Source organism: Erythrolamprus reginae, chromosome 3 (assembly GCF_031021105.1).
Source record: "Erythrolamprus reginae isolate rEryReg1 chromosome 3, rEryReg1.hap1, whole genome shotgun sequence".
Classification (NCBI taxonomy): domain Eukaryota; kingdom Metazoa; phylum Chordata; class Lepidosauria; order Squamata; family Dipsadidae; genus Erythrolamprus; species Erythrolamprus reginae.
Genome location: NC_091952.1, coordinates 258,127,431 through 258,153,678, shown reverse-complemented (window position 1 = coordinate 258,153,678; position 26,248 = coordinate 258,127,431). Strand labels below are relative to the sequence as shown.

General features: G+C 45.5%; 1 protein-coding gene across 1 annotated transcript in view; it reads right to left on the bottom strand.

The window, feature by feature from the left end:
* Positions 1–25,345, bottom strand: part of PPP1R16A (protein phosphatase 1 regulatory subunit 16A) — a 54,597-nt gene extending 29,252 nt beyond the window's left edge. The window contains 2 exon segments of the mRNA XM_070748463.1: positions 7,767–9,180; positions 25,309–25,345. Coding sequence (XP_070604564.1) covers positions 7,767–8,016 — 250 coding nt within the window. The 5' untranslated portion in view covers positions 8,017–9,180; positions 25,309–25,345.
* Positions 25,346–26,248: the final 903 nt, after the last annotated feature.

The following is a 26,248-nucleotide window of genomic DNA, read 5'->3' as shown; positions in this document are numbered from 1 at the left end:
ACTGATTGATTGATTGATTGATTGATTGATTGGCCCTTGGGCCGTATCAAAGTGCAAAGTTCCCAAAACAAAGTTACTGCTAAAATTTGATAAAGGCAATTTAAAACGGAATCGGATAAAATAAGATTTAAAATGAAGCTGGAATAAAAAATGATTTAAAATTAAACTGGAATAAAATTATTATTTTTTATTATTATTATTTATTAGATTTGTATGCCGCCACTCTCCGCAGACTTTTAAAAATCCTCGGAGAGGGGCGGCATATAAATCCAATCAATCAATCAATCAATCAATCAAGATAAAGATAGACAGAGACAGATAGACAGACAGACAGACAGACAGACAGACAGACAGACAGAATAGGATAAAATTATATTTTGGGTCACCTCTGCCTCCCGTCCGGGCACATGCCAAGCCAGGCACGACTTAATCTTTCAAAAGCTTAGCAGGGCAAATACTACTCTGGACACACCCTATTAAAAGCAACTTTTCTCCCCTTCCTTCCTCCTTTCTTTCCTTCTTTCTTTCTAGAGCAGCCAGGCTTATCTTCAACCCCTCCTGCCAGGATTAAGTTTAAAGTCCTCCTGATGAAACTGTCCCGGCTTCGGTTAAACATGTGACTAGTCCTCATGGCCAGCCATCAATCATCCAGGTAAGCCAAAAACGTGAGCCAGAAACTAAATTCCTTCCACTGAACTGCCACTCCTTCTCCTAAAAGAGAGACCAGCGACTTTATACGATCTGGACGCTACAACTCTCAGAATTCCTGAGCCAGCAGGCAGCCAGGTTACACAAAGAAATATTGGGGCAGGATATTCATTCATTCATTCATTCATTCATTCAATTTCTGTGCCCCCTTCTCCTGAGACTCAGAGCAGCTCACAATGAATAAATACATCTAAGAAATCCAATATTAAAAGACACTAAAAAAAACCCTTTCGATGCTAAAAATATGTAATTTCAATTCTAAAACCCCAATACATTCTTCCACATTCATCCTCTCATTCAGTCATAGGCCTAACGCAGAGATTTCTTAAGGTGAACATAAAGATAAAACCAGAGTTGAATCTTCTAGGCCTGATGGATAATGAACTTGGGGGGAAAAATATTGGAACTCAGAGGTTGTACATGTTGAAGGAGCAACATTATTCTGTGCCCCAAAATTTGGTTCCCGCAATGGATGAATGGCTGGATGGAGTTAGCAGAGGGGCCTAAATTAACCGCTTTGATTAAAGAGGAGAACACAATTATTATTATTTTTTATTTGGAAACTACTCCTGGACTTTGTGCTTGAGATGGAGAAATGGAACTCTCATGTTGGGTTTAGCTGATTGTGTAGGCCTAGTGTTACAGAAATGGCTGGTATGTATTACCATATAAAGGGTTTTTTTTTTTTTTAAAAATGGAGCTTTTGCATTATTGCCTTATTCTCCTGCATCAAAAGGAGTTAAAAATCAATGTTTTTGCACACAAGAAGCAAAAGATTCACCATCACTAGTCTATACAGGTTCACCTGCTGGAGTAGAAAGCTGCCCAGGTCCCTTCCAACTCTATTCTTCTATGTTCTATTTGCCTCTATGAAGCTTCCTAAATTTTATTTTTTATTTAAGCCATATTTTCAGTTGATGTGCAAAATATTCCCACGGCCTGGTCCCTGACCGATGAATGCTATGTAAGTTTGTTGTCTGAATGGGAATGCCTGGTTTTTAATATTACAGTGATACCTCGTCTTACAAACCCCTCATCGAGATACAAACCCGGAGTTTAAGATTTTTTTGCCTCTTCTTCCAAACTATTTTCACCTTACAAACCCAAGCCACCGCCACTGGGATGCCCCGCCTCCAGACTTCCGTTGCCAGCTTCTCCTGAGGCTCCCCTCCATGGGAAACACCACCTCCGGACTTCCGTGTTTTTGCGATGCTGCAGGGGAATCCCAGCAGGGCAAAAACAGGCGCTTCGCTGGCAACGGAAGTCCGGAGGTGGGGTTTCCCAGCGAGGGGAGCCTCAGCGAAATCGCAGCATCACAAAAACACAGAAGTCCAGAGGTGGGGTGTCCCATGGAGGGGAGCCTCAGGGGAATCCCAGCAGTGCAAAAAAACGGGCGCTTCGGCTGGCAAAAGGGGTGAGTTTTGGGCTTACACGCATTAATCGCTTTTCCATTGATTCCTATGGGAAACATTGTTTTGTCTTACAAACTTTTCACCTTAAGAACCTCGTCCTGGAACCAATGAAGTTTGTAAGACAAGGTATCACTGTACTGGGAATTTTAGATTAGATTAGCTAATTGAAATGAATTGGATTGATTGAATTGATTTGATTTTTTATGCCACCCTTCTCCTTTGACTCAGGGCGGCTTACAACATGTTAGCAATAGCAACTTTTTAACAGAGCCGGCCTGTTGCCCCCACAATCCGGGTCCTCATTTGACCCACCCCAGAAGGATGGAAGGCCGAGTCAACCTGGAGCCTTGATTTAGGACATTGTATTGTATTGTTTTTTTCTTTTATATGCTGTAAGCTGCCCCAAGTCCTCAGAGAGGGGTGGCATATATATCCAATAAATAAATAAATTTCCATTAGTTGTAGTATTGCTTCAGCTGCTAAAACATCACAATGGATTAAATAAGCATCAATGGAAGACCTGTGAAATTGTACAAAGAGATAGAGGAAGATCCATGGGTCTTTCAATGGACCAATGAAGGAAACTAAGTCTAGGAAGAGCAACAAAGATGATAAAGGAGGCTGAAGGCTAAATTGTAAGGGGAATGGTTGAGGGAACTGGAACTATGGAAGGGTGGATCAAGTGTGACATGACAGCAGTGTTTCAATCATTGAGGGGCTGCCCCAAAGAAGAGGGGCTCAAGCTATTCTCCAAAGCACCTCAAGGCAGGAGAAGAAGAACGGATGGAAATTAATCAAGCAGAGAAGCAACCTGGAATTAAGGAGAAACTTCCTGACAGTGAGAACAATTAACCAGTGGAACAACTTGCCTCCAGAGGTTGTGGATACTTCAACACTGGAGGCTTTTAAGAGACTGGATGACCATTTGACCAGGATGGAATAAGGTCTCCTGCTTCAGCAGTGGGTTGGGCTAGAAGACCTCCAAGGTCCCTTCCATCCCTAGGATTCTATGTTCTATATTTTAGGATGAAGATCATCTCCCATATCGGCTGGTCCTGATTGTCCCAGCCAGAGTTTCTTCCTTAGATTAGATTAGATTAGATTTATTGGATTTATATGCCGCCCCTCTCTGCAGACTCGGGGCGGCTGACAACAATTGCAAAAACAGTACAAAGTGACAAATCTAATATTTACCAATCTAATTACAGTTTTAGGTTAAAAAATTCATAAAAGCAACCCCAATATATATAAAAAACAAGCACACAATCAATCATACACCAAAACTACATGGGCAAGGGGGAGATGTTTCAATTCCCCTATGCCTGACGGCAGAGGTGGGTTTTAAGAAGTTTACGAAAGGCAAGGAGGGTGGGGGCAATCCTAATCTCAGGGGGGAGCTGGTTCCAGAGGGTCAGAGCCACCACAGAGAAGGCTCTTCCCCTGGGTCTCACCAGACGACATTGTCTAGTCGACGGGACCCGAAGAAGGCCAACTCTGTGGGATCTAACCGGTCGCTGGGATTCGTGTGGCAGAAGGCGGTCTCGCAGGTATCCTGGTCCGGTGCCATGAAGGGCTTTATAGGTCATAACCAACACTTTGAATTGTGACTGGAAACTGATCGGCAACCAATGCAGACTGCGGAGTGTTGGTGTAACATGGGCATATCTTGGGAAGCCCATGATTGCTCTCGTAGCTGCATTTTATTTGCCTGTCTCCCTTGTTGAGGCAGCTATCTGCTTCCTTTGGCCAAGGGCTGCTTCAATCCTCTTTATTTTCTCCAAGCTTCAACTCGCTGTAAATATATGCTAGGGTTATTTCGAATACCACAAGCACTACAGAAGGCACCGTCTATTTCTGCTTCTGTTTCTTCTGCCACTACCACCACTAAATGGAGGTTTTTGGGGTAATTTAGTTTTTTCCTCCCTACAAACTTTTTCAATACATTTCAAACTACCTTCATAATACAATAAAAATAGTATCGAATTAGTAAAACAAATATAATTGCCCTCCAAAATTATTAGTTCCAAATTAACTACTTCCGGTATTCATCGATCCTCCTCATCTTGACCTCTGATTTTGTCATCTAGATATCTAATTTTCTTTTAATTGAATTCAACATTGCTTTCATTTTGAACTTATTAAGTTAATATCATTATCCTCTTGCAAATTCAGGTATGCCATCATGCCAACTCCTCCTTCTCAAACATTCTCCAAAACCCTTACAAAAAATAAAGACTTATTAACTACAAAGGAAAAACCTAGATTATAGTATTAAAAAAGAAGGAAAAGAACCAGACTCTATTACTATTAAAACTGAAAAAAATCAACAAAACAAAGAACATACAAAAAAAGTGAAACATAGATAACAACATTGCAGAATTTGTAAAAACTAATGGCCTTTGCTACCTTCTCATACACAGAATAAATTGGGGAGAAAAACCTTGGGGGGGGGGTTCCAAAGACAAACCCCACTTGTCTTTTTTGTGTCAGCTTTTGCACTGCCCCAGTTTGGTGTTGAGGTCTCCTACGTGTGCATGGGGGCTGGACTAGATGACCTGCAAGGTCCCTCCTAACTCTGTTAATCTGTGGTTCTCCACTTGGGGGTCGGGACCCCTTTGGGGGCCCAACGGCCATTTCACAGGGGTCGCCTAAGAAGACCCTAGGGGGGGGGAAACAAATTTCCCACGGTGTTAGGAACTAGCGCTTCTATTCTGGTGCCTTGGAACGTATCTTTACCATCCAACCAATCAGGCGTTTACGGTGGGGGTGTCCCTCTGACCTTCCGGCCAATCAGCTTAAAGTTCTGTGGGGAAAATTGGCACTAGACTTATGGTTGGGGGTCACCACAACATGAGGAACTGTCTAGTCTGGAGGACAGAAGGAAAAGGGGGGACAGGATCGAAACATTTAAATATGTTGAAGGGTTAAATAAGGTCCAGGAGGGAAGTGTTTTTAATAGGAAAGTGAACCCAAGAATAAGGGGACACAATCTTAGGTTAGTTGGGGGAAAGATCAGAAGCCACGTGAGAAAATATTATTTGACTGAAAGAGTGGTAGATGCTTGGAACAAACTTCCAGCAGACCTGGTTGGTCAATCCACAGTCACTGAATTGAAACATGCCTGGGATAAACATAGATCCATCCTAAGATAAAACACAGAAAATAGTACAAGGGCAGACGAGATGGACCAGGAGGTCTTTTTCTGCCGTCAATCTATGTTTCTATGAATGAGGACAGACGGGAGGAAGGAAAGAAAGAGAAGGAAGGAAGGAAGAGAAGGAAAGAAAGGAAAGAAGGAGGGGAGGAAGAATCCACAGTCACTGAATTTAAACCTGCCTGGGATAAACATAGATCCATCCTAAGATAAAATACAGAAAATAGTACAAGGGCAGACTAGATGGACCAGGAGGCCTTTTTCTGCCGTCAGACTTCTAGGTTTCTATGTATTAAGAGGTCAGGGCAAAGGGAGATGAAAAATTATGAGAAATTAGGATTTACATAGAAGACCCAGGCATTGATGGACAATAATTACCTTACAGCATCTATCTCTATTTTTTAAAAAACAAAAAGAGCAGACCCCCCCCCAAAAAAAACCTATCTGACCCTAATGGTCACAACCTACCTATTGTATCCCAATGCCACGGGGGGGGGGGGGTGAAAAATTGCAACACGGGCCACAAAAAGGCTGCCCACCTCCATGTACAATTGCCTGCCCTAATTCTGGGAGATACATCAAACAAAAGGCTTCTTGTTTGTCCCCACAAAGAAATTATTGCTTTGCTCCCTTGGGGAAGTCTCTAAAATATGAGTAAACTGTAATTTTATGTCTCTGCTCCATCTTCTTTCTTTCTTTCTTTCTTTCTTTCTCTTTCCTTCCTTCCTTCCTTCCTTCCTTTCTGCTAGCCTGTTGGCTGCATTTGTTTTGTTTTGTTTTTAAGGGTTTCTTTATTGAAGAACACTACCACAATATTTATGTCTTTACATGTACAAATCACAAGAGAGAAATGTGAGCATAGGGTATATAAAAACAAATACAAATATATAGTTTTTGCCTTAAGCCTCTATGACAATAGGTAGCCATGTATTGATTGAATGAAAAGGAGAGAACAGTACAAGACATTGATAAAAGAAAAAGAAAAAAGTAAAGAAGAGTTCAGGAAAAGAGGAAGAAACAGAACAAGAAGAAAAGTATTTATTTCAATCTCCCTCAAGAGAAAGAAGGCAGCCCTGGTCTCCGGCCTAAGAGGGAGGAAGACAGTGATGGGTCCATTTTAAGTTTCTTTGTTTCTTTAAATATTCCCTGCCTTTATTATCTGTACAAATAACTACCGCACGAATCCCAGCGACCGATAAGGTCCCACAGAGTTGGCCTTCTCCGGGTCCCGTCGACTAAACAATGTTGTTTGGCGGGCCCCAGGGGAAGAGCCTTCTCTGTGGCGGCCCCGGCCCTCTGGAATCAACTCCCCCTGGAGATTAGAACTGCCCCCACCCTCCTTATCTTTCGTAAACTATTCAAGAGCCACCTATACCGCCAGGCATGGAGGAGTTGAGACACCTTCCCACAGGCTTTTTTATAGTTTATGTTTGGTGTGTATGTGTTGTTTGGTTTTAAATATGACAGGGTTTTTATGGGCTTTTTAATATTAGATTTGTTTCGCTGTAATATTGTTTTTATTATTGTTGTGAGCCACCCTGAGTCTTCAGAGAGGGGCGACATACAAATCTAATAAATTATTATTATTATTATTATTATTATTATTAATGAGACAAATATACCTGATGCTCCTGCCTCCTCCTATTTTCCCAACCACAACCCTGTGAGGTGAATTGGGGAGAGCGAGAGACAGAGACAGAGAGACTGACCCAAGGTCGCTCAACCAGCTTTCATGGCTAAGGCTGGACTTGAACTCATGGCTTCTTGCTTTCTAGCCTGGGGCTTTAACCACTGTACCAAACGGACTCTCCTAATGAGCCTTGGTGGCGCAGTGGTTAGAGGGCAGCCCTGATTGCTAGCTGTAGTTCAGCAGTTCAAATCTCACCACCATCCCAAGGTGGGCTCAGCCTTCCCTCCTTCCCAGGTGGGTGAAATGAGGACCCAGAGTGTTTGGGGGCAAGAGGCGGGTTCTCTGTCAAACGCTTAGAGATTGCTGGAAAAGCACAGGGAAGCGGTAGATAAGTCTAAATGCTGTGGCTATTGCTACAGATAAACAGACAGACAGACAAGTGACAGGGATGGATGGATGATGGATGAATGAATAGATGAGATACACAGACAGACAGACAGACAAACAGATAGGGATGCTATTGCTATCTATCTATCTATCTATCCATCCATCCATTCATTTATCTATCTATGTATGAGTTGGGGTGGCTGGCGCAGTGGTTAGAGGGCAGCCCTGCAGGCTCCTTCAGTTGACCGCTAGCTGTGGTTCACCAGTTCAAATCTCCCCACCGGCTCCAGGTTGACTCAGCTTTCTATCCTTCCCAGGTGGGTCAAATGGGGACCCAGAGTGTTGGGGGCAAGAGGCTGACTCTCTGTAAACCACTTAGAGAGGGCTGGGAAAGCACCGGGAAGGGGTGTATGAGTCTAAACACTCATGGCCAATGCCAACCCTTCTGCACGACAGAGGCGCTTCCCTCACCTACCTTCCTCCACATCGTTGCGGCCGGCAGCCTCCAACAGCTGGACGTTTTCTGGGAAGACCACCGCCTTCTCCTTGGCCGCCCTCCGCCTCTTCTTCTCCCCTTTAGCCTTCTTGCCCTGCCCGTCCTTCTCGAAGTGCGCCCACTTCTTCAGCTGCTGGGTGCGGCGCTTCTGGGCATGCTTCAGGCGCTCCTGGGTGCCCATCCGGGCCACGGCCGGCATCTCAGCCAGCAGCTCCAGGTGGTCTGCCATGCCTCGGCCACAGACAGGTGTGCTCACCTGAGACTTGGAAGCATTTGGAAAGGATGGACGGGCTGGGTGGGGGGTCTATAAGCTCCCCCTCTTCTTTCTCTCTCGGTCTCCCTCTCTCGGTCTCTCTCTCTCTCTCTCTCTCTCTCTCTCTCTGTTTCTGTCTCTTTCTCTCTCTGTCTCTTTCTCTCAGTCTCTCTCTCTCTCTCTCTTTCTTTCTCTCTCTCTCTATCTCTCTCTCTCTCTGTTTCTGTCTCTGTTTCTGTCTCTTTCTCTCTCTCTCTCTTTCTCTCAGTCTCTCTCTCTCTCTTTCTTTCTTTCTCTCTCTCTGCGTCTCTCTCTCTCAGCAATGACACCCGGGCTGCCCAAAGTGCATCTTCACTGATTTGGGAGAAAGCTGGGTTTTTAGCCACTCCTCTGGGGCAGGTGGGGGTGCCAACCCTAACCAGGGAAGCCGCCCCTTTCCTGCCTTCCTCATCCAGGCAGAGCCCGTGAGGATGGGGACCCACGGAAAGGAGGACTTCTGAAGCGGCCCCAAAGGGAGGCTGCAGGAGGGAGGGTGGGGGGCTGCTGCTAGCCCTTGCCCCCCGTGTTCAGAAGACCCGCAAAGGAACAGCGTGAACCCTTCATTCTCTGGTGTCCATCCGGCCCCTTCAAGCGGCAGCCTGCCTCTCAGCCCCTTCTGGACCGACCCTTCCACCTCCACCGTCGGCTGAATGTCCAGGTGTCCAGAGGTGGCGTCCGATTCTTTACAAAACTCCTCCTGTGTGGTCCCTAAAAGGGGACTTCTGTGCCTGAACCGCCGTCAGACCTCTGACAGTGGCCCAGAGCCACTTCTGCCACGCAAGGAGCCCACGGCAGGGCCTGGCCCCTCTGCCCACGGCTGCATCTTCTTCCAAGCAGAGTCCAATGAAATCCCGCCCTCCAGGGGGCTCGTTCCCTCTCCTTCTCCCCGCCAGGCGTGGGCTCCCCTCGCCTCCTCCGGCAACTTCAGGAACAAAAAAACGGATTGGCAAATAAAGGGAAAACTCCGGTCCACCTTCCTGGGCTGCTTTCAAGGGGGGCTGTTTCACTCCGGCTGGAGACGCCTCCTTTCACGCGCAGACACTCGGGAGCCCTGGGCTGAGCTTCCCTCCACCACCGAAGTTTCCAGTTGCCTGCAAAGTCCTGCAGCAAAAGAGGAAGGAGGAAGCTGGTCAGGCAGGGCTTGGAGGCGGCTACACACCCGGACACCTAAGCCAGCCCTACCCACCGCTGGGCCAGGCAAACCGCTGGCTCTTGCCCTGCCTTCCTCCCGGCTGAGCCCAAAGTGGACGCCAAGGACTTGGGAGGTTATAACACGAAGCAGACCAGGAGACCAGAAGGAGGAAGAGGGGAGGGGGAGTCATTTTTAAAGCTTTCTAGGAGCCGCCAGCAATTAGACGCCCTTCACATTTCCCCGCAAACTGCATCCTTCCTATCTAATCCCCCTGGGTGGGTGGGTGGGACTGGCTGGGGGGGTTGTCTGTTGCCTTGGGACAAATAGCAGGGGCTTTTGAGAGACAGATTAAAAGCTTAGAGGGGGGACTGTAAATGACTGAAGTGGCCCCAGGAATAGACAGCAGATTGGCCCAGTGGAATAACAGAAATGATGGAATAACAGAGTTGGAAGGGACCTTGGAGGTCTTCTAGTCCAACCCCCTGCTTAGGCAGGAGACTCTACACCACTTCAAACAGGTGGCTATGCAACATCTTCTTAAAAACTTCCAGTGTTGGAGCATTCACAATTTCTGGAGGAAATATCGGTTCCACTGCTTAATTGTTCTAACTCCTTAGTTCTAAGTTGTTTCTCTCATTGTTTAGTTTCCACCCGTTGCTTCTCCTTCTACCTTCAGGTGCTTTGGAGAATAGTTTTATTCCCTCTCCTTTGGGGCCACCCCTGAGATATTGGAAGGCTGCTATCCTGTCTCCCCTGGTCCTTCTTTTCATTCAACTATATTAAAGGGTTAAACAAGGTCCAGGAGGGAAGTGTTTTTAAAAGGAAAGTGAACACAAGAACAAGGGGACACAATCTGAAGTTAGTTGGGGGAAAGATCAAAAGCAACGTGAGAAAATATTATTTTACTGAAAGAGTAGTAGATCCTTGGAACAAACTTCCAGCAGACGTTGTAGATAAATCCACAGTAACTGAATTTAAACATGCCTGGGATAAACATAGATCCATCCTAAGATAAAATACAGAAAATAGTATAAGGGCAGACTAGATGGACCAGGAGGTCTTTTTCTGCCGTCAGACTTCTATGTTTCTATGTTTCTAACTACCCATGCCCAGATCCTGCAACTGTTCTTCATGTGTTTTAGCCTCCAGTCCCCTAATCATCTTTGTTGCTCTTCTCTGCACTCTTTCTAGAGTCTCAACATCTTTTTTTTAATATGATGTATTTTATATTATTTTTGCCTTATGCATTATAACCTCTCAATTATAATAACAGCAGAGTTGGAAGGGACCTTGGAGGTCTTCTAGTCCAACCCCCTGCTTAGGCAGGAAACCCTACACTACTTCAGACAAATGGTTATCCAACATCTGCTTAAAAATTTCCAGTGTTGGAGCATTCACACCTTCTGGAGGTAAGCAGTTCCATGGATTAATTGTTCTGACTGTCAGGAATTTTCTCCTTAGTGCTAAGTTGCTTCTCTCTTGTTTAGTTTCCACCCATTGTTTCTTGTCCTCCCTTCAGCTGCTTTGGAGAATAGTTTTATTCCCTCTCCTTTGGGGTAACCCCTGAGATATTGGAAGGCTGCTATCGTATCTCCCCTGGTCCTTCTTTTCATTAAACTCGCCATGCCCGGTTCCTGCAACCGTTCTTCATGTGTTTTAGCCTCCAGTCCCCTCATCCTCTCTGTCGCACTTCTCTGCACTTTTTCTAGAGTCTCAATATCAAAAAATGCTCACGCTCTCTAAACACACACCACTCCCTTACCAGCAGCGTCCAATGGAAGTGCATCCAACCTGCAAGACTCACAGAAACCCGAGTCTCTCTTTCGCCAGAGGAAACAGGACTCAGAGAAGCTGCTTTGAAAAAACCCGGAGAAAATGCACAGAAAATGCCCCCACTGAAGAGCCTGGGAAAATCCAGGCTTTGCCTCTGAATTGTGTGACCCAAGGTGCTTTTTCAACTGGACTTTCTTTTTTTTTTCTGCTGAAGACGTTTTGCTTCTCATCCTAGAAGCTTCTTCAGTTCTGACTGGATGGTGGGGAATGGAAGGATTTATACTCCTTGGAAATTATTATTTATTAGACTTGTGTGCCGCCCCTCTCCGGAGACCCGAAATCCCATGGAAGTCAAATAAATTAAATTCAATGATCCGCTGTCTGCAAGGAGTAGAAACCCATTCTCCACAATCCAGTCAGAGCTGAAGAAGCTCCTTGGATCAGAAGCGAGAGGTCTTCAAAGAATATCCAGAAAGTCTACTTGCCTCATGGAAAAAGCACCTTTGGGACACGAAATGAATGGTTATGAATTTCAGAAGAGAAGGATTTAGGGGTAGTGATTTCTGACAGTCTCAAAATGGGTGAACAGTGCTGTCAGGCGGTAGGGAAAGCGAGTAGGATGCTTGGCTGCATAGCTAGAGGTATCACAAGCAGGAAGAGGGAGATTGTGATCCCAATGTATAGAGCGCTGGTGAGACCCCATTTGGAATAATACTGTGTCCAGTTCTGGAGACCTCACCGACAAAAAGATATGGATCAAATTGAACAGGTCCAAAGACGGTTTACAAAAATGGTGGAAGGTCTTAAGCATAAAACGTATCAGGAAAGACTTCATGAACTCCATCTGTCTAGTCTGGAGGACAGAAGGAAAAGGGGGGGACATGATCAAAACATTTAAATATGTTAAAGGGTTAAATATGGTTCAGGAGGGAAGTGATTTTAATAGGAAAGTGAACCCAAGAACAAGGGGGCACAATCTGAGGTTAGCTATGGGGAACATCAGAAGCCACGTGAAAAAATATTATTTTACTAAAAGAGTAGTAGATACTTGGAACAAACTTCCAGCAGACGTGGTTGGTAAACCCACAGTAACTGAATTTAAACATGCCTGGGATAAACATAGTATAAGGGCAGACTAGAGGGACCAGGAGGTCGTTTTCTGTCGTCAATCTTCTGGGTTTCTCAGGACTGCCTGTAACCTGGCTGGGGAGTTCCTGTTAAAAGTGGCCTAGATACATTTTAAATCAGTACAAATAAATATTGCTTCAAGTTCCAGAAACCGGAGACCTGCCCTTGCTTCCTCGCTCCACCCTGAATCTCTCAAGAGCCACGAAGGCAGGACACAATTCCCAGCCACCATAATCTACAGATCTGCCACCTCACCAAATGGCCACCAAAATCTGGCCAGGCTCACTTGGGGCAAAGCGGCTCAGGACGATGTAAAGGTTTCCATTTCTTTCTCCAGTGACCCCCATCTAGCTGGGGATCGCACCCCAAACCACTCTGGCTTAGCCCAACCGCCATAAAACTAAGATACCTTACAGCCAAAAACAGCTTACGGCTTAGCCTGTCATTAAAATCGGTGCCAACAATTAAAGCTGGCCAAGCTAAACCGCAGAGCTGCCACAGAATGCCAGACTGAGCAATCCTAGAATTCCAATTTTTAAAAAATGCAGCTGTATTTAGTTGCCATATAATCTGCTTACTTGGAAAACGCTTTGGGGAAGTTCCTGAGAAAATCTTCTATATGAGCAAAGAGGAGGGAAAATAATAATAATTAATAATAATAATTTATTGGATTTGTATGCCGCCCCTGTCTGCAGACTCAGGGCGGCTAACAACAATAATAAACACAACATGTACAATCCAATAATAAAAACAACTAAAAACCCCTATTATAAAACCAAACATACACACAAACATACCATGCATAACTTGTAATGGCCTAGGGGGAAGATCTATCTCATCTCCCCCATGCCTGGCGGTATAAATGAGTCTTGAGTAGTTTACGAAAGACAGGGAGGGTGGGGGCAGTTCTAATCTCCGGGGGGAGTTGGTTCCAGAGGGCTGGGGCCGCCACAGAGAAGGCTCTTCCCCTGGGGCCCGCCAAACGAAAAGCAACGAAGAGATCAGCTCTCTGCATAGCTCCTGGACTAACAAATGAGTTTATAGGCAAACAAAAGATAATTGCACATATTCTCTGCATGTTTCTGGAGGCTCTCAGTGAGTTTTGCTGCACAAAAAAAGCCTGCAAAAAAATTCACACTGGTGCATAATTTTCTAAAATACCACATGTGTCACAATGAGCATATGGAATACCAACTACCGTGTTTTTCGGACTATTAAGATGCACCGGTGTATAAGATGCACCAAGATTTCAAAGTAAGTTATGTAAGAAAAAACTTTTGTCCTCATCAGCCCCCAGGACCACTCAGCAGACCTCCCAAACCCTCTGGGCGTCCTGTTTCTCACAAAAACGGACCCCATTTTTCACCCATTTTTGCAAAACATGGGGTGTGCAGAGGGTTTGGGAAACCTGCAAAGTGCTCCTGGGCACTGAGAGAAGGTAAAAACACTATTTTTTGGAAAAAAAAAATGCTTATTTTTTGCTGGTGTTTTTTTTTTTTTTTTTTGCAAAAATTGGGCCTTCCCCCAGCTCCCAGGAGCACTTTGCAGGTCTCCTAAACCCTCCATTTTTGCAAAAATGGGACGTGGTGGCGAAGCTTTGGGAGACCAAAAATGGCTGTATTTGGTGTATAAGACGCACCAACATTTCCATCCTCTTTTTAGTGGGTGGGGAAGCTGCATCTTATACAGTAACCCCTCGCTACTTCACGGTTCATCTTTCACGGATTTGCTACTTCACGGGTTTTCAAAGGGGGCTTAAATGCATTAAATCCATTGAAAATATTTAAATCCATTAAAAATCCATAAAATTCTTCTAAAGTACTACTGTACTCTATTATGGAAACTGGTAGGATATCCCATGTAGTTCCAGCTGAGAAACATTATAGAATGACCGTTTAATGCAAAGGGTGAGTTTTAAAAGTCCAAATACACGTTAAATACATAAAAAAAATATCTTTCCTCTACTTCACGGAAATTCCTTTTTCACGGGTGGTCTTGGAACGCATCCCCCGTGAAAAACGAGGGGTCGCTGTACTCCCAAAACTACAGTATCTAAACCCTACAACAAATGGGGCGTGTTTCTGACACTATTTACTGAGAGCCTCCAGAAACAACGAGGCAGGTATGGTTAAATTAAACGGAGCGACCCGATGGCTCTATTCTTCTCCAGGTTCCTGTATTAGTGAGGGTCAAAGAGGGTCCTTGGCCCTCTCAGCACTTGCTTCCTGGCAGACGTTTCATTACCCAACTAGGTGACGACATCAATGCTAGAAGGGAGCAACGTTTGAGGGAATGGAGGAGGAAGAAGAGCACAGGGCAGTGACGGTGAACCTATGCTTCACGTGCCACAGGTGGCACATGGAGCCATCTCACCCCCCAAACTTGACCCTTAGACTCTCCACTGTTGACCTCTCCCTATTCCTAAGAGATCAGTAAGGGGGGTGCATAAGTGCACCAGCGTGCCTTCCGTCCCCTCTCCCCATGTCTTTCTTTTACTAGCATCATGTACAGGAGATGTACAAAAAAATGGAAACACTTGACTTTTGGGCATCATAATGTTCGAACATGTTCAAATCAATCAAAACTTGACTTATTTTAATGGGTTTTTTGGGTTTTTTTATTCTGTTATTTGATATGTTTTTTTAAACTACCTTTTTTTTTGTACAGAAATTTAAGGAAATTGGTTATAACCTTCTAGGAATGGCAAACCTCTCAGACTTTCAAAGAGGCCAAATTGTTGGTGCTCGAATGGCAGGCGCTGGTGTCACAGAAAGTGCCCGAGTGTTTGGCGTTTCCAAAGGTCATGTCTCAAAAGTCATGACTGCTTTTGAAAGAGAAGGGAAAACGTCCTCAGCCAAGCACAGGTCTGGTCAAGAGTCGAAGTTGTCTGAGAGAGACCGTCGGACTCTAAAGCGAATGGTTAGAGTGGATCGCAAGACCACAGCTCCTAAAATCACTGCAGAGCTCAATAGACACATACACAACCCAGTTTCCACAAAAACTGTTCGAAGGGAGCTTCACAAATCTGGATTCCACGGAAGAGCTGCAAGGTGTTTCCATTTTTCTGTCCACCCACTGTATATAAACACTGTTATATCTTTGTATACCACTAATATGTACTTCACAAAATAAACAAACAAACAAACAAATATCGGAGGACACACGAGGCATTGTCCTATGTCAGCTCCAGCACACATGTGCGTGCTAACCAGCTGATTCTCAGCTTTGAGGAAGGCCGTTTTGCTCTACAGGGGCTTCAGGGAACCAACGGGAAAAGCGGAATTTTGGAAAAATTAACTTCTGGTTTACGTGTTATGCTGTTTTTTGCACTCCTGGGCTTCAGGAAGCAGCACAACGGGCAAACCAGAAGTCCCTTTTTCCGAGTTTCCGGTTCTCTTGTTTTTTCACCGTCCCAGGCTGAAGCCTGTGCGCATGCGAGGGGTGGAGGGGAGATTGTGCGCATGCGCCAGCATGGAGGGGTGCGCATGCATGGGGGGGAACGAGGGAATGGGTGTAGGCACATACACGAGAGCTAGCACACGCACACGCAACCTTTGAACAGGTGAACCAAAAAAGCTTCGCCATCACTGGGGCTCTCTGAGCTTGGCAGACGTTTCATTGCCCAACTAGGTGACGACATCAGTGCTAGAAGGGAACAAAGTTTGAGGGAGTGAAGGAGGAGGAGGAGGAAGAGTATAGGGCGGAGAAGGGCAGCATAAAAATTGAATAAATAAATAAATAAATAGGATCCTTGGTGCTCTCTGAGCTTGGTAAAGTTCCTTTGCAGACAGTTTCATTGCCCAAGCAAGCACTCATGAGGTCACCTAAACACAGAAACATAGAAGACTGACGCCTGCAAGAAAAGCAGAACCTCGGAGAGCCCCAAGGACCCCCACAGTAGCCCCCCCACTCCCCATCAACCCCTCTCCCTTCCAGCATGGAGGGTGATTCCCTACTTGGGTAATTTGGTAATTTAATTTAATTTATTAGATTTCTGAGCCACCCAACTCCTTTCGGACTCTGGGCGGTAACAAAAGTACACATGTTCTTTCTTTAAAGTTGCTTTCGTTGTATTCACAAATCCACTGCGAATATGAACCCCAAAGACCACTGTGGGGGCCATCAACACCCCCCCACCCCCCAGGATTGCTGAGAAAGAGGATGGCAAACCCAGCGGCTCTCCAGCAGCGGCTCCCCCATTCTGAAATTTTAATTGACTTGGTTAATTTATTTGACTTTTAAGCCGCCCAACTCCTTGTGGACTCTGGACAGCATGCAGTCATAAAGATAAACTAACATAGAGAAACAGTATAAACAGTAATAAACATCATCATAAAACAGTAGCAATAATAAAGCGGTTAAAACCCCAAAATACAACAATCAGCAGCAGCCCCCAAGCCTGCCGGCAGAGCCACGTTTTCACCACCTTTCAGAAAGCCAGGAGGGTGGGGGGGAAGTACAAGTCGCTGGGGGATGCTGAAGGCCGGAGCCACCACAGAGAAGGCCCTCCCACGTGGCCCCGCCAATCTGTACTCTTTGGATGACAGGACCTGGAGAAGGCTGACCCGGTGACAGAAGACAATAATGATGATGATAATAATAATAATAATAAATAATAATAATAATAATAATTAATAATAATAATAATAATAATAATAATAATAATAATAATAATACAACAACAACAGAGTTGGAAGGGACCTTGGAGGTCTTCTAGTCCAAACCCCTGCTTAGGCAGGAAACCCTGTACAATTCCAGACAAATGGTCATTCACAACCTCTGGAGGCAACTTCTGTTCCACTGATCAACCGTTCTAACTGCTAGGAAATGTCTCCTGAGTTCTAAGTTGCTTCTCTCCTTGTTTAGTTTCCACCCATTGCTTCTTGCCCTGACCCTCAGGTGCTTTGGAGAATAGCCTGACTCCCTCTTCTTTGGAGCAACCCCTGAGAGCAACCCCTGAGAGATACTGGAAGACTGCTATCCTGTCTCCCCTGGTCCTTCTCTTTATTCAACCAGCCATGCCCAGTTCCTGCAACTGTTCTTCATAGGTTTTAGCCTCCAGCCCCCGCAGACTAGATGGACCATGAGGTCTTTTTCTGCCGTCAGACTTCTATGTTTCTATGTTTCTATCTTCTTGGTTGCTCTTCTCTGCACTTTTTCTAGAGTCTCCACATCCTTTTTTCTATTGTGGTGACCAAAACTGGATGCAGGATTCCAAGTGTGGCTTTACCAAGGCCTTATAAAGTGGTATTAACCCTTCGCATGGTCTAAATAGTCTGGCCCGACTATTAGCCCACCCCTGAGCCCAGCTCACTCGATTTGATTGGCAACAGGAGTTCCAGGGTCCACAGATCAATCACCAGGGGTGACATTTGAATGCAAGACCCTGCTCCCACTTGCAAAAGATGTCCTTGCCTCTGGGCTAGTCCTCTGTCTGTCATTCATTTGTTAATTCATCCTGAGACTTAGGGCAGATTACAAAAGAGCAAATATAAAAATATGCAAGAAATCTAATGTTTAAAATTCTAAAGGCACCAATTCTAAAAACGTGTAAAAAAATCTACCTTGATTCATATTCATTTAAAAACCGATCCTCCACATTCATCCCAACATACATTATAGATACATAATGTTATGCCTTTGTTGAACATTTGTACATACCTCTGACCGATCAATGCCCATGGAGCCCTTTCTGGCTAGCAAACCCCGGACGAAGCCATGGTCGGAAAGCCACGCAGGCTGCCTTCCTCTCGCACCTACCCACCCAACCAGTCAGGCACCGGCTCCAGCATTCCTGCTGCCCCACGCCATATGCTGGGGCACCCACACAAAGCCGCCGCAGGTGAAATGTGGAATGCGGGAACTCCCTGACTCTTCCTGGAGTCTGGAATGTGAAGAATTCAGCAAGAGCAGGAGGAGCAACCTGGGCCAGGGCCTTCTGCTCTGCAAAGAGAAGCCAGCCTTTATTGGGCTTAAGGGCCCTGGGGTGGGGGGAATGGGGGGGTGTCTCCTGCTAGGCCAGGTGGCCCACACAAGGATGCAGCAGGAGACCCCTGGGGACATGAGAGGAGCAGGCTGGGCCTCCTCTCCTGGGCACAAGAAACCCCACGCAGGACGTCAAAGCCGGAACAGCAGAAAAAACAATGGCTGCCCACCTGCCTTCCATGGAGGACCTGTGGACTGCACGAGTCAAAAAGAGGGCGGTGAAAGTATTGACTGACCCCTCGCATCCTGGACACGAACTGTTTCAACTCCCACCCTCAAAACGTCGCTACAGAGCCCTGCACATCAAGACAACCAGGCACAAGGAGTTTTCTCCCAAACGCCATCACTCTGCTAAACAAATAATTCCCTCAACACTGTCAAGGTATTCACTAAGTCTGCACTACTACTACTACTAGTTATTTTACCATCATTCCTATCACCCACTTCCTCCCATTGATGACTGTAGCTTGTTGCTTGTAGTCTTAAGATTTCTATTAGTATTGATTTTCCCGATTGCTTATTTGACCCCTGTGACAATCATTAAGTGTCGTCCCTCGTGATTCTTGACAGATGCATCTTTTCTTTTATGCACACTGAGAGCATCTGCACCAAAGACAAATTCCTTTTGCGTCCAATCACACTCGGACAATAAAGAATTCTATTCTGTTCTGTTCTATTCCATTCTATGCTATTCTAATTCTATTCTAATTCTATTCCTCTATTCTATTCTGTTCTTTATTCTATTTTCTATTGTATTCTCTATTGTATTCTTTATTCTATTCTATTCTATCTCTAGTCTATTCCATTTATTCTATTCTATTCTATGTTCTATTCTGTTCCTTATTCTATTCTATTCTTTATTCTATTCTCTATTCTGTTCTGTTCTTTATTCTATTCTATTTATTCTATTCTATTCTTTATTCTATTCTCTATTCTATTCTTTATTCTATTCTATTTATTCTATTCTTTATTCTATTCTATTTATTCTATTCTTTATTCTATTCCGAACAATAAACTGCAATGGTGTTAAAATTATAGACGGTCCTCAACCACTGTTAAGCAAAGCACCGCAGTTCTTAAATTAATCCCACGGTCGTTAAGTGAGTTGACTTTACTTATCAGAAAGCTGCAAAAGGACACCGTGTGGCCCCATCATAAATCCGAGTCGGATACCAAGCACCTGAGTTCTGACCAGGGGCCGCAGGGCTGCCATCTGCAACAGCCGTTCGGTCTGCAAAACGTTCCCAGTCCCTCTTTTCAGCGCCCTTGGGACTTGGTCCTTGGATTTACATGGGTGGCAGCATCCCTGTGGTCGCACGCTCACTGCTTCCGACCTTCTTTGGTGGCTTCCTACCACGAAAATCGGTGGGAAAGCTGGCAGGAGGTTGCCAGTGGGGATCACCTGGCATCTTCACTTAACAACCGGCGGTGACCTGCTTAACAACCTCAACCAAAAGTGCCAGAATTGCTGAACAGAGCGGCCAGAGGACGTCCTGCTTCCTGACTACGTTGGCTTATTTCTTTTCCATCCCTTTTTTTATTTTACTCAGTGACTCAAGGAGGCGAAGGTACCCAACTCCCCTTCCTCCTCCTCCCTCTCCTGCTTTCTGCTCAACGACAACCCTATGAGGTGGGTTGGGCTGAGAGAGAGACAGAGAGCATCCAAGAAGCTGGTGGGTCCCTTCCATTCCCCACCATCCAGTCAGAGCTGAAGAAGCTTCTGGGATGAGAAGTGACATGTCTTCGAAGAAAAAAATCCAGGTGCCTCTTGCAAGAAAAGCCCCTTTGAAATTTCCATCCATTGCTCAGCTTCTTGGAAGAGAAGCGAAAAAGTCTCCAAAGAGAAAAAGGAGACAGTTCAATTGCCTCCTTGAAGAAGCCCCTTTGGGACTCAATGACCGTCCCTGAGGATTACCTGGGCTTACCTGCCTTGTTCCTGTACATCATGTTCTCCCTATCCAAGGGCAGCCCCCCTGCATTGCCCACCTCCCAGCGGAGTGTTTTTGCAGCCAGAGTCCAACGTTCGGCTTTTTCAAGATAGAAACATCGAAGACTGATGGCAGAAAAAGACCTCCTGGTTCATCTGCCCTTATACTGTTTCCTGTATTTTATCTTACAATGGATCTATGTTTATCCCAGGCATGTTTAAATTCAGTGACTGTGGATTGACCAACCAGGTCTGCTGGAAGTTTGTTCCAAGCATCTACTCCTCTTTCAGTCAAATAATATTTTCTCACGTGGCTTCTGATCTTTCCCCCAACTAACCTAAGATTGTGCCCCCTTATTCTTGGGTTCACTTTCCTATTAAAAACACTTCCCTCTTGAACCTCATTTAACCCTTTAACATATTTAAATGTTTCGATCATGTCCCCCCTTTTCCTTCTGTCCTCCAGACTGTTCAGATGGAGTTCATGAAGTCTTTGCTTCTATCCTAAGATTTTTATTAATGTTGATTGTTTCCTCATTGCTTATTTGACCCTTATGACAATCATTAAGTGTTGTACCCCATGATTCTTGACAAATGTCTCTTTTTCTTTTATGTCCACTGAGAGCATCTGCACCACGGACAAATTCCTTGTGTGTCCAATCACACTTGGCCAACAAAGAATTCTGTTCTATTCTAATTCTATTCTATTCTTAAAGTTACCAAGTTTAGAGAGCCCTGCATTGCCGTTTTACAAGGCCTCATAAACCTGGCTGTCTTGTAAAGCTCAACTGGCCAAATAATAAATATTTGGTTTGTTCCCAGCAGGCAGAGCTCTTATTTGCCTCCTGCAAAACCTAGGCACAGCCAGGCACCCTGTCTCCTCCAAAGAGGCCCTTTCGTGGGTTGCTTCCGCCTTCAGTTGCATGGTCAAGGCCCCTCCCGTCCTTCAGGCCGAGGTAGACCGAGGACACCTGCCAGGAAAAACGCAGCTTCCGGGTGCCAGGAGCACCATCGGAAGGGAAGGAGTTCTGTACAGCAGCCCAGGGCTCTGAAGGGCCCCTCACTACGTTCACCAACCAGGAAGAGCCGATGGCGAAGGGAAGAGCTAGGGCAGCGATGGTGAAACTATGGCAGGCTTGCGACAGGCGGCACGCGGAGCCAAATTGGAGGGCCTGGGACACGGGCAAGGGGCAAATTGAGCAGCGTTATACAAAATCAACTGTCTTCAGTGGGGATTTTGGCACTCTGGCGACGTTAGTAGAAGACTAAAAAAGCTTAGTTAATTTTAGTAGTTTTAAATACATTTTAAACATTCCGGAGATCACAATGGCTGTTCCCTCTTCATGTAGATAGATAGATAGATAGAAGGATGGATGGATGGATGGATGGATGGATGGATGGATGGATGGACGGACGGACGGACGGACGGACGGACGGACGGACGGACGGACAGACAGACAGATGAGAGATATAGGTATAGATATAGATAGATAGACAGACCAATGAGAGATATGGGGGGGGAGAGAGAGAGATGAGAGATATATGTAGGTAGGTAGATACAGATAGACAGACAGACAGACAGACAGACAGACGATAGATATAGGGGGGGGAGAGAGAGATATATATAGGTATAGACAGACAGACAGACAGATATAGGGATGGATAGATAGATAGATAGATAGATAGATAGATAGATAGATAGATAGATAGATAGATAGACAGACAGACAGACAGACAGACAGACAGACAGACAGACAGACAGACAGATAGATAAATTATTATTTATTAGATTTGTATGCCGCCCTCTCCGAAGACTCGGGGCGGCTCACAACAGCAAAACAGTCCTTGACTTACAACCATAATTGGAGTCCAAAATATTTGTTGCTAAGCAAGACAGTCGTGAAATCGGTTTTTGGGCCATTTTACGACTCTTCTGGCCACAGTTGTTAAATGAATCCATTGCAGGTGTTAAAAGTAACATGGTCGTTAAGTGAACCTGGCTTCTCCATTGACTTTGCTTGTCGGAAGGGATCACATGATCCTGGAACCCTGCAACCATCCTAAGTATGAGCCAATTGCCAAGGGTCTGGGGATCCGGTGGTGATTTTAAGTATGAAAAACGGTCATAAGTAACTTCCGTCACTAACGCTGTCTTGGTGTTAAACCTGTGCAGAAGTTGGGGATAAATCAATGGCTTGCAACACTGCCTGGGGGGGGGGGGGATTTTCAGAAGGGAGCAGATGCAGCCACAAAGCATTCTTTCGAGGGGTTCAAGGACATCCTGTGCCCATCCACCTGGGCGGAAGTGGAAAGACTGGCCATGCTGGCACAACCTGAGTGGGCAACATGACACGTTTCTGGGTGGGGGACAAGGGAGGTGAACTTTCACCTGGTTTGGAAGCTCAGATTCAGCTTTCCCTGTGTGGGTGCTAGGATGTCTCCGGCAATAAGGCTGGTTTTGTTTGGATACTATCTGGAACCTTGTCTCTTGGGACACAACCCATCTTTTATTTTACCTCCCCATCAAATGAACTTTCCATCACATCTTTTCCCCAGGAGCTATTCCGCTGGGGGGGGGGCAGCCCCCACCCTTTGGTTTCTAGATTTTTTTATTAACTTATCAAAATATAAAATACAAAAATGGAAAGGAAAATGAGAATAATAGAAAAAAGGGGAAGGGAAGGAGGGAGGGAGGGAAGGAAGGAAGGAAGAGAAAGGAAGGAAGGGAAGGAAGGAGGGAGGGAGGGAAGGAAGGAAGAGAAAGGAAGGAAGTAAAGGAAGGAAGGAAGGAGGGAGGGAGGGAGGGAAGGAAGGAAGAGAAAGGAAGGAAGGAAGGGAAGGAAGGAGGGAGGGAGGGAAGGAAGGAAGGAAGGAAGGAAGGAAGGAAGGAAGGAAGGAAGGAAGGAAGGAAGGAAGGAAGGAAGGAAGGAAGGAAGGAAAAGTGTAGGAAAGAAAAGAGAAAGCATTGACTTGTTTTTTCGGTGTAGTAGAATAAGCCAATAACATACAACCTCAACTTTTTCATAATAATATGTGCTAGCCATTTCTAGAACAACAAACTTATCTCATCAGCAAAAGAAAGTTTTATTTATTTTTCCCCATCTCAGGCACAAAAAGTCCAGAAACGACTTCCAAGTAAAAACAAAACTGCCTTCTTCTTTTCTTTAAGCAAAGAAATCAATTTAGCCCTGCCTGCTAACTCCATCCAATTTTGCAGCCATTTCTCCGTTGTGTCCTTCCATTTTTGGGCATAGAGAGTTCTTGCTGCTGTCAGCAAGCACATAATATCATCAGCCACGGCTCTTTGGAGCCTCTTCAAAATCTGGACAGCTCGCCAGAGAGATGACCAATGTATAATCAGCGTAAATTGGAATTGCTTGAAAAGGGAAAAAGGGTTTTCTAAATGATAACTTTTGCCGAAAGAAAACGCTATAATTATACCAGTATAAAATTAAGAAAGTTCCAAAAACTTACATCTGCTAAATATAAACAAGGGCTTCACCCATATTTCAGAATTGCCAGGAGCATAAAGTCAAGTAATCAAAACATGGAACCATCTGCTTCATTTCAGCAGAGATTTGGGATATTTCAGTAAAACGTTTTGTGCTGATTACACCAGTGTTTCCCAACCTTGGCAACTTGGAGATATTTGGACTTCAACTCCCAGAATCCCCCAGCCAGCGAATGCTGGCTGGGGAATTCTGGGAGTTGAAGTCCAAATATCTTCAAGTTGCTAAGGTTGGGAAACACTGAATTACACCAGAGTGCTCTAAGATCTCTGTTAGTAAACCAATGACTATTTATCAGTTCCTGCTTGAGACCCTTGATCGCTTTGGACACACTTGTGAATCCGGCCTTAGCTGATGCTTTTTTCAAACTTGTTTCCCTCCACCCCTAAATCAGTACCATACCTGGGGGTCCCTGCAGCCAACAGACAGCCCACCTGAGAGCCAACCCTGCTAAGAAAGGGTCAGCCCTAGAGGGCCTTGGATTGTTTGGGGGTCTCCAGTTAGAGCAGGGGGTTCAATTAGAAGACCTCTAAGGTCCCTTCCAATTCTCTTAGTCTGGCAGGTTGATTGATTAGTATCAGATGATTAGTATCAGGTCAAGCTGTCCAGAGTTACCCTAAGGCAAGATGGGCGACCTATAAATTATTATTATTATTATTTTACATTTAGGCAAGAAAAACAAAACGCACAGGTACAGTACATGTGGTACCTTGCTCAACAGGAGTAACTGTGAGAGGGATCTTGGAGTCCTAGTGGACAACCATTTAAATAGGAGCCAGCCATGTGCAGCAGCTGCCAAAAAAGCCAACAGAGTTCTAGGCTGCATCAACAGAGGGAGAGAATTTATTTATTATTTTATTTATTATTTAGATTTGTATGCCGCCCCTCTCCGCAGACTCGGGGCGGCTCACAACAAAGTGAAACAATTTACAACAAATCTAAATTACAGTTTAAAAATATTTAATTTTTAAGATCACGTGAAGGGTTAATTAAGAGCACGTGAAGGGTTAATACCACTTTATAAGGCCACACCTGGAATATGGCATTCAGTTTTGATTGCCACCATGCAAAAAGGATGTTGAGACTCTAGAAAGAGTGCAGAGAAGAGCAACCAAGATGATTAGGGGACTGGAGGTTAAAACCTATGAAGAACAGTTGCAGGAAGTGGGTATGTCCAGTTTAATGAAAAGAAGGACCAGGGGAGACAGGATAGCAGCCTTGCAATATCTCAGGGGCTGCCCCAAAGAAGAAGGAGTCAAGCTATTCTCCAAAGCACCTGATGGCAGGACAAGAAGCAATGGCTGGAAACTAAACAAGGAGAGAAGCAACTCAGAACTAAGGAGACATTTCCTGACAGTCAGAACAGTTAATCCGTGGAACAGAAGTTGCCTCCAGACGTTGTGAATGCTCCAACACTGGAAGTTTTTCAGAAGATGCTGGATGACCATCTGTCTGGTGTTAGGTTTCCTGCCCAAGCAGGGGGTTAGAGTGGAAGACCTCCAAGGTACCATCCAACTCTGTTATTATGTTATGCTATACACGGTAACAGCCTTCCAATATATTAGGGGCTGTCAGAAAGAGGAGAGAGTCAACCTACTCTCCAAAGCACCTGAGGGTAAAACCTGAGAGTAGAACAAGAAGCAATGGGTGGAAACTAAACAAGGAGAGAAACAAGAGTCTGCGGAGAGGGGCGGCATACAAATTTGATTAATAAATAAAATAAATAAATAAACTTAGAAGGAGAAAATTCCTGAGAATTACACACACACACATACCTGCTCATCCTATTCCTTCTCTCCCCATTGTTTATCGTATTTTGTATTTTTATATTCTTGCAGCATTATAGATTATAATAGATTTATATAGAGACATCCTGTGGTAAGATGCAAGGCCAATCAATTTAAACATACACATACGAGATGGGAGACTACCTGGACAAATTTAAATTTAAACACACAGACACATACACACACACTGGATGGGAGACCACCAGGAAACCAGGCTGGGGTGACTCCCTCCTACCAGAGCCCACTTTCTGGCCCATGGGGCTGAGCCTCTCTCCTGCATCCCCATTAGCAGCAGCACAAGAGGGGGGGGGTGAGAGAGAGAGAAATGAGCCTAGTCCAGAGTGGCAGGATCTCCTGGTGGCCTTTCATCCAACTGCCCCCTTCGACGGCTCCCCCCCCCCCCGCTGCCTTTCCACACGCAGGATGCCATGAACTGAACCAACCACCTAACCCATCACTGGGAGGTGGGGCTGTCTTGGACTACAGCCTTCATCATCCAAGCACCCCCTCCCTTTCCTTTCAGACCAGTGGTGGCTGGGGATGATGGAAGGGGTGACCGAGCCGGAATGCCCGGACTGGGAAGGTGTGGGTACCCTTCCTCGGGGAGGGGGAATTCCGGGGGGCCCTCGCCCTGCCCCCCCTCCACAAGTCCAAAGGCGCCCCCCTCCCCAGTAAATCCGACACTCTTCCCTCCACCGAGTGACCCCCACCCCTGAACTCCGAGCCCCTCGAGGGAGACCCCCCACTGACTCCCGCCGCTTCCCCCCCCCCCCCCCCCCGTCTCTCTCGTCCCATCGCTGCGACTCCACGCCGGCCTACCTCCAAGGCGCGCGTCTCTCGCTAGGCCCGGCATCGCCACCATGGCAACCAATCACACTTCTGCCGCAGGCCGGAAGTGTAGGGCCGCCGCCATATTGAGTGAGGTCAA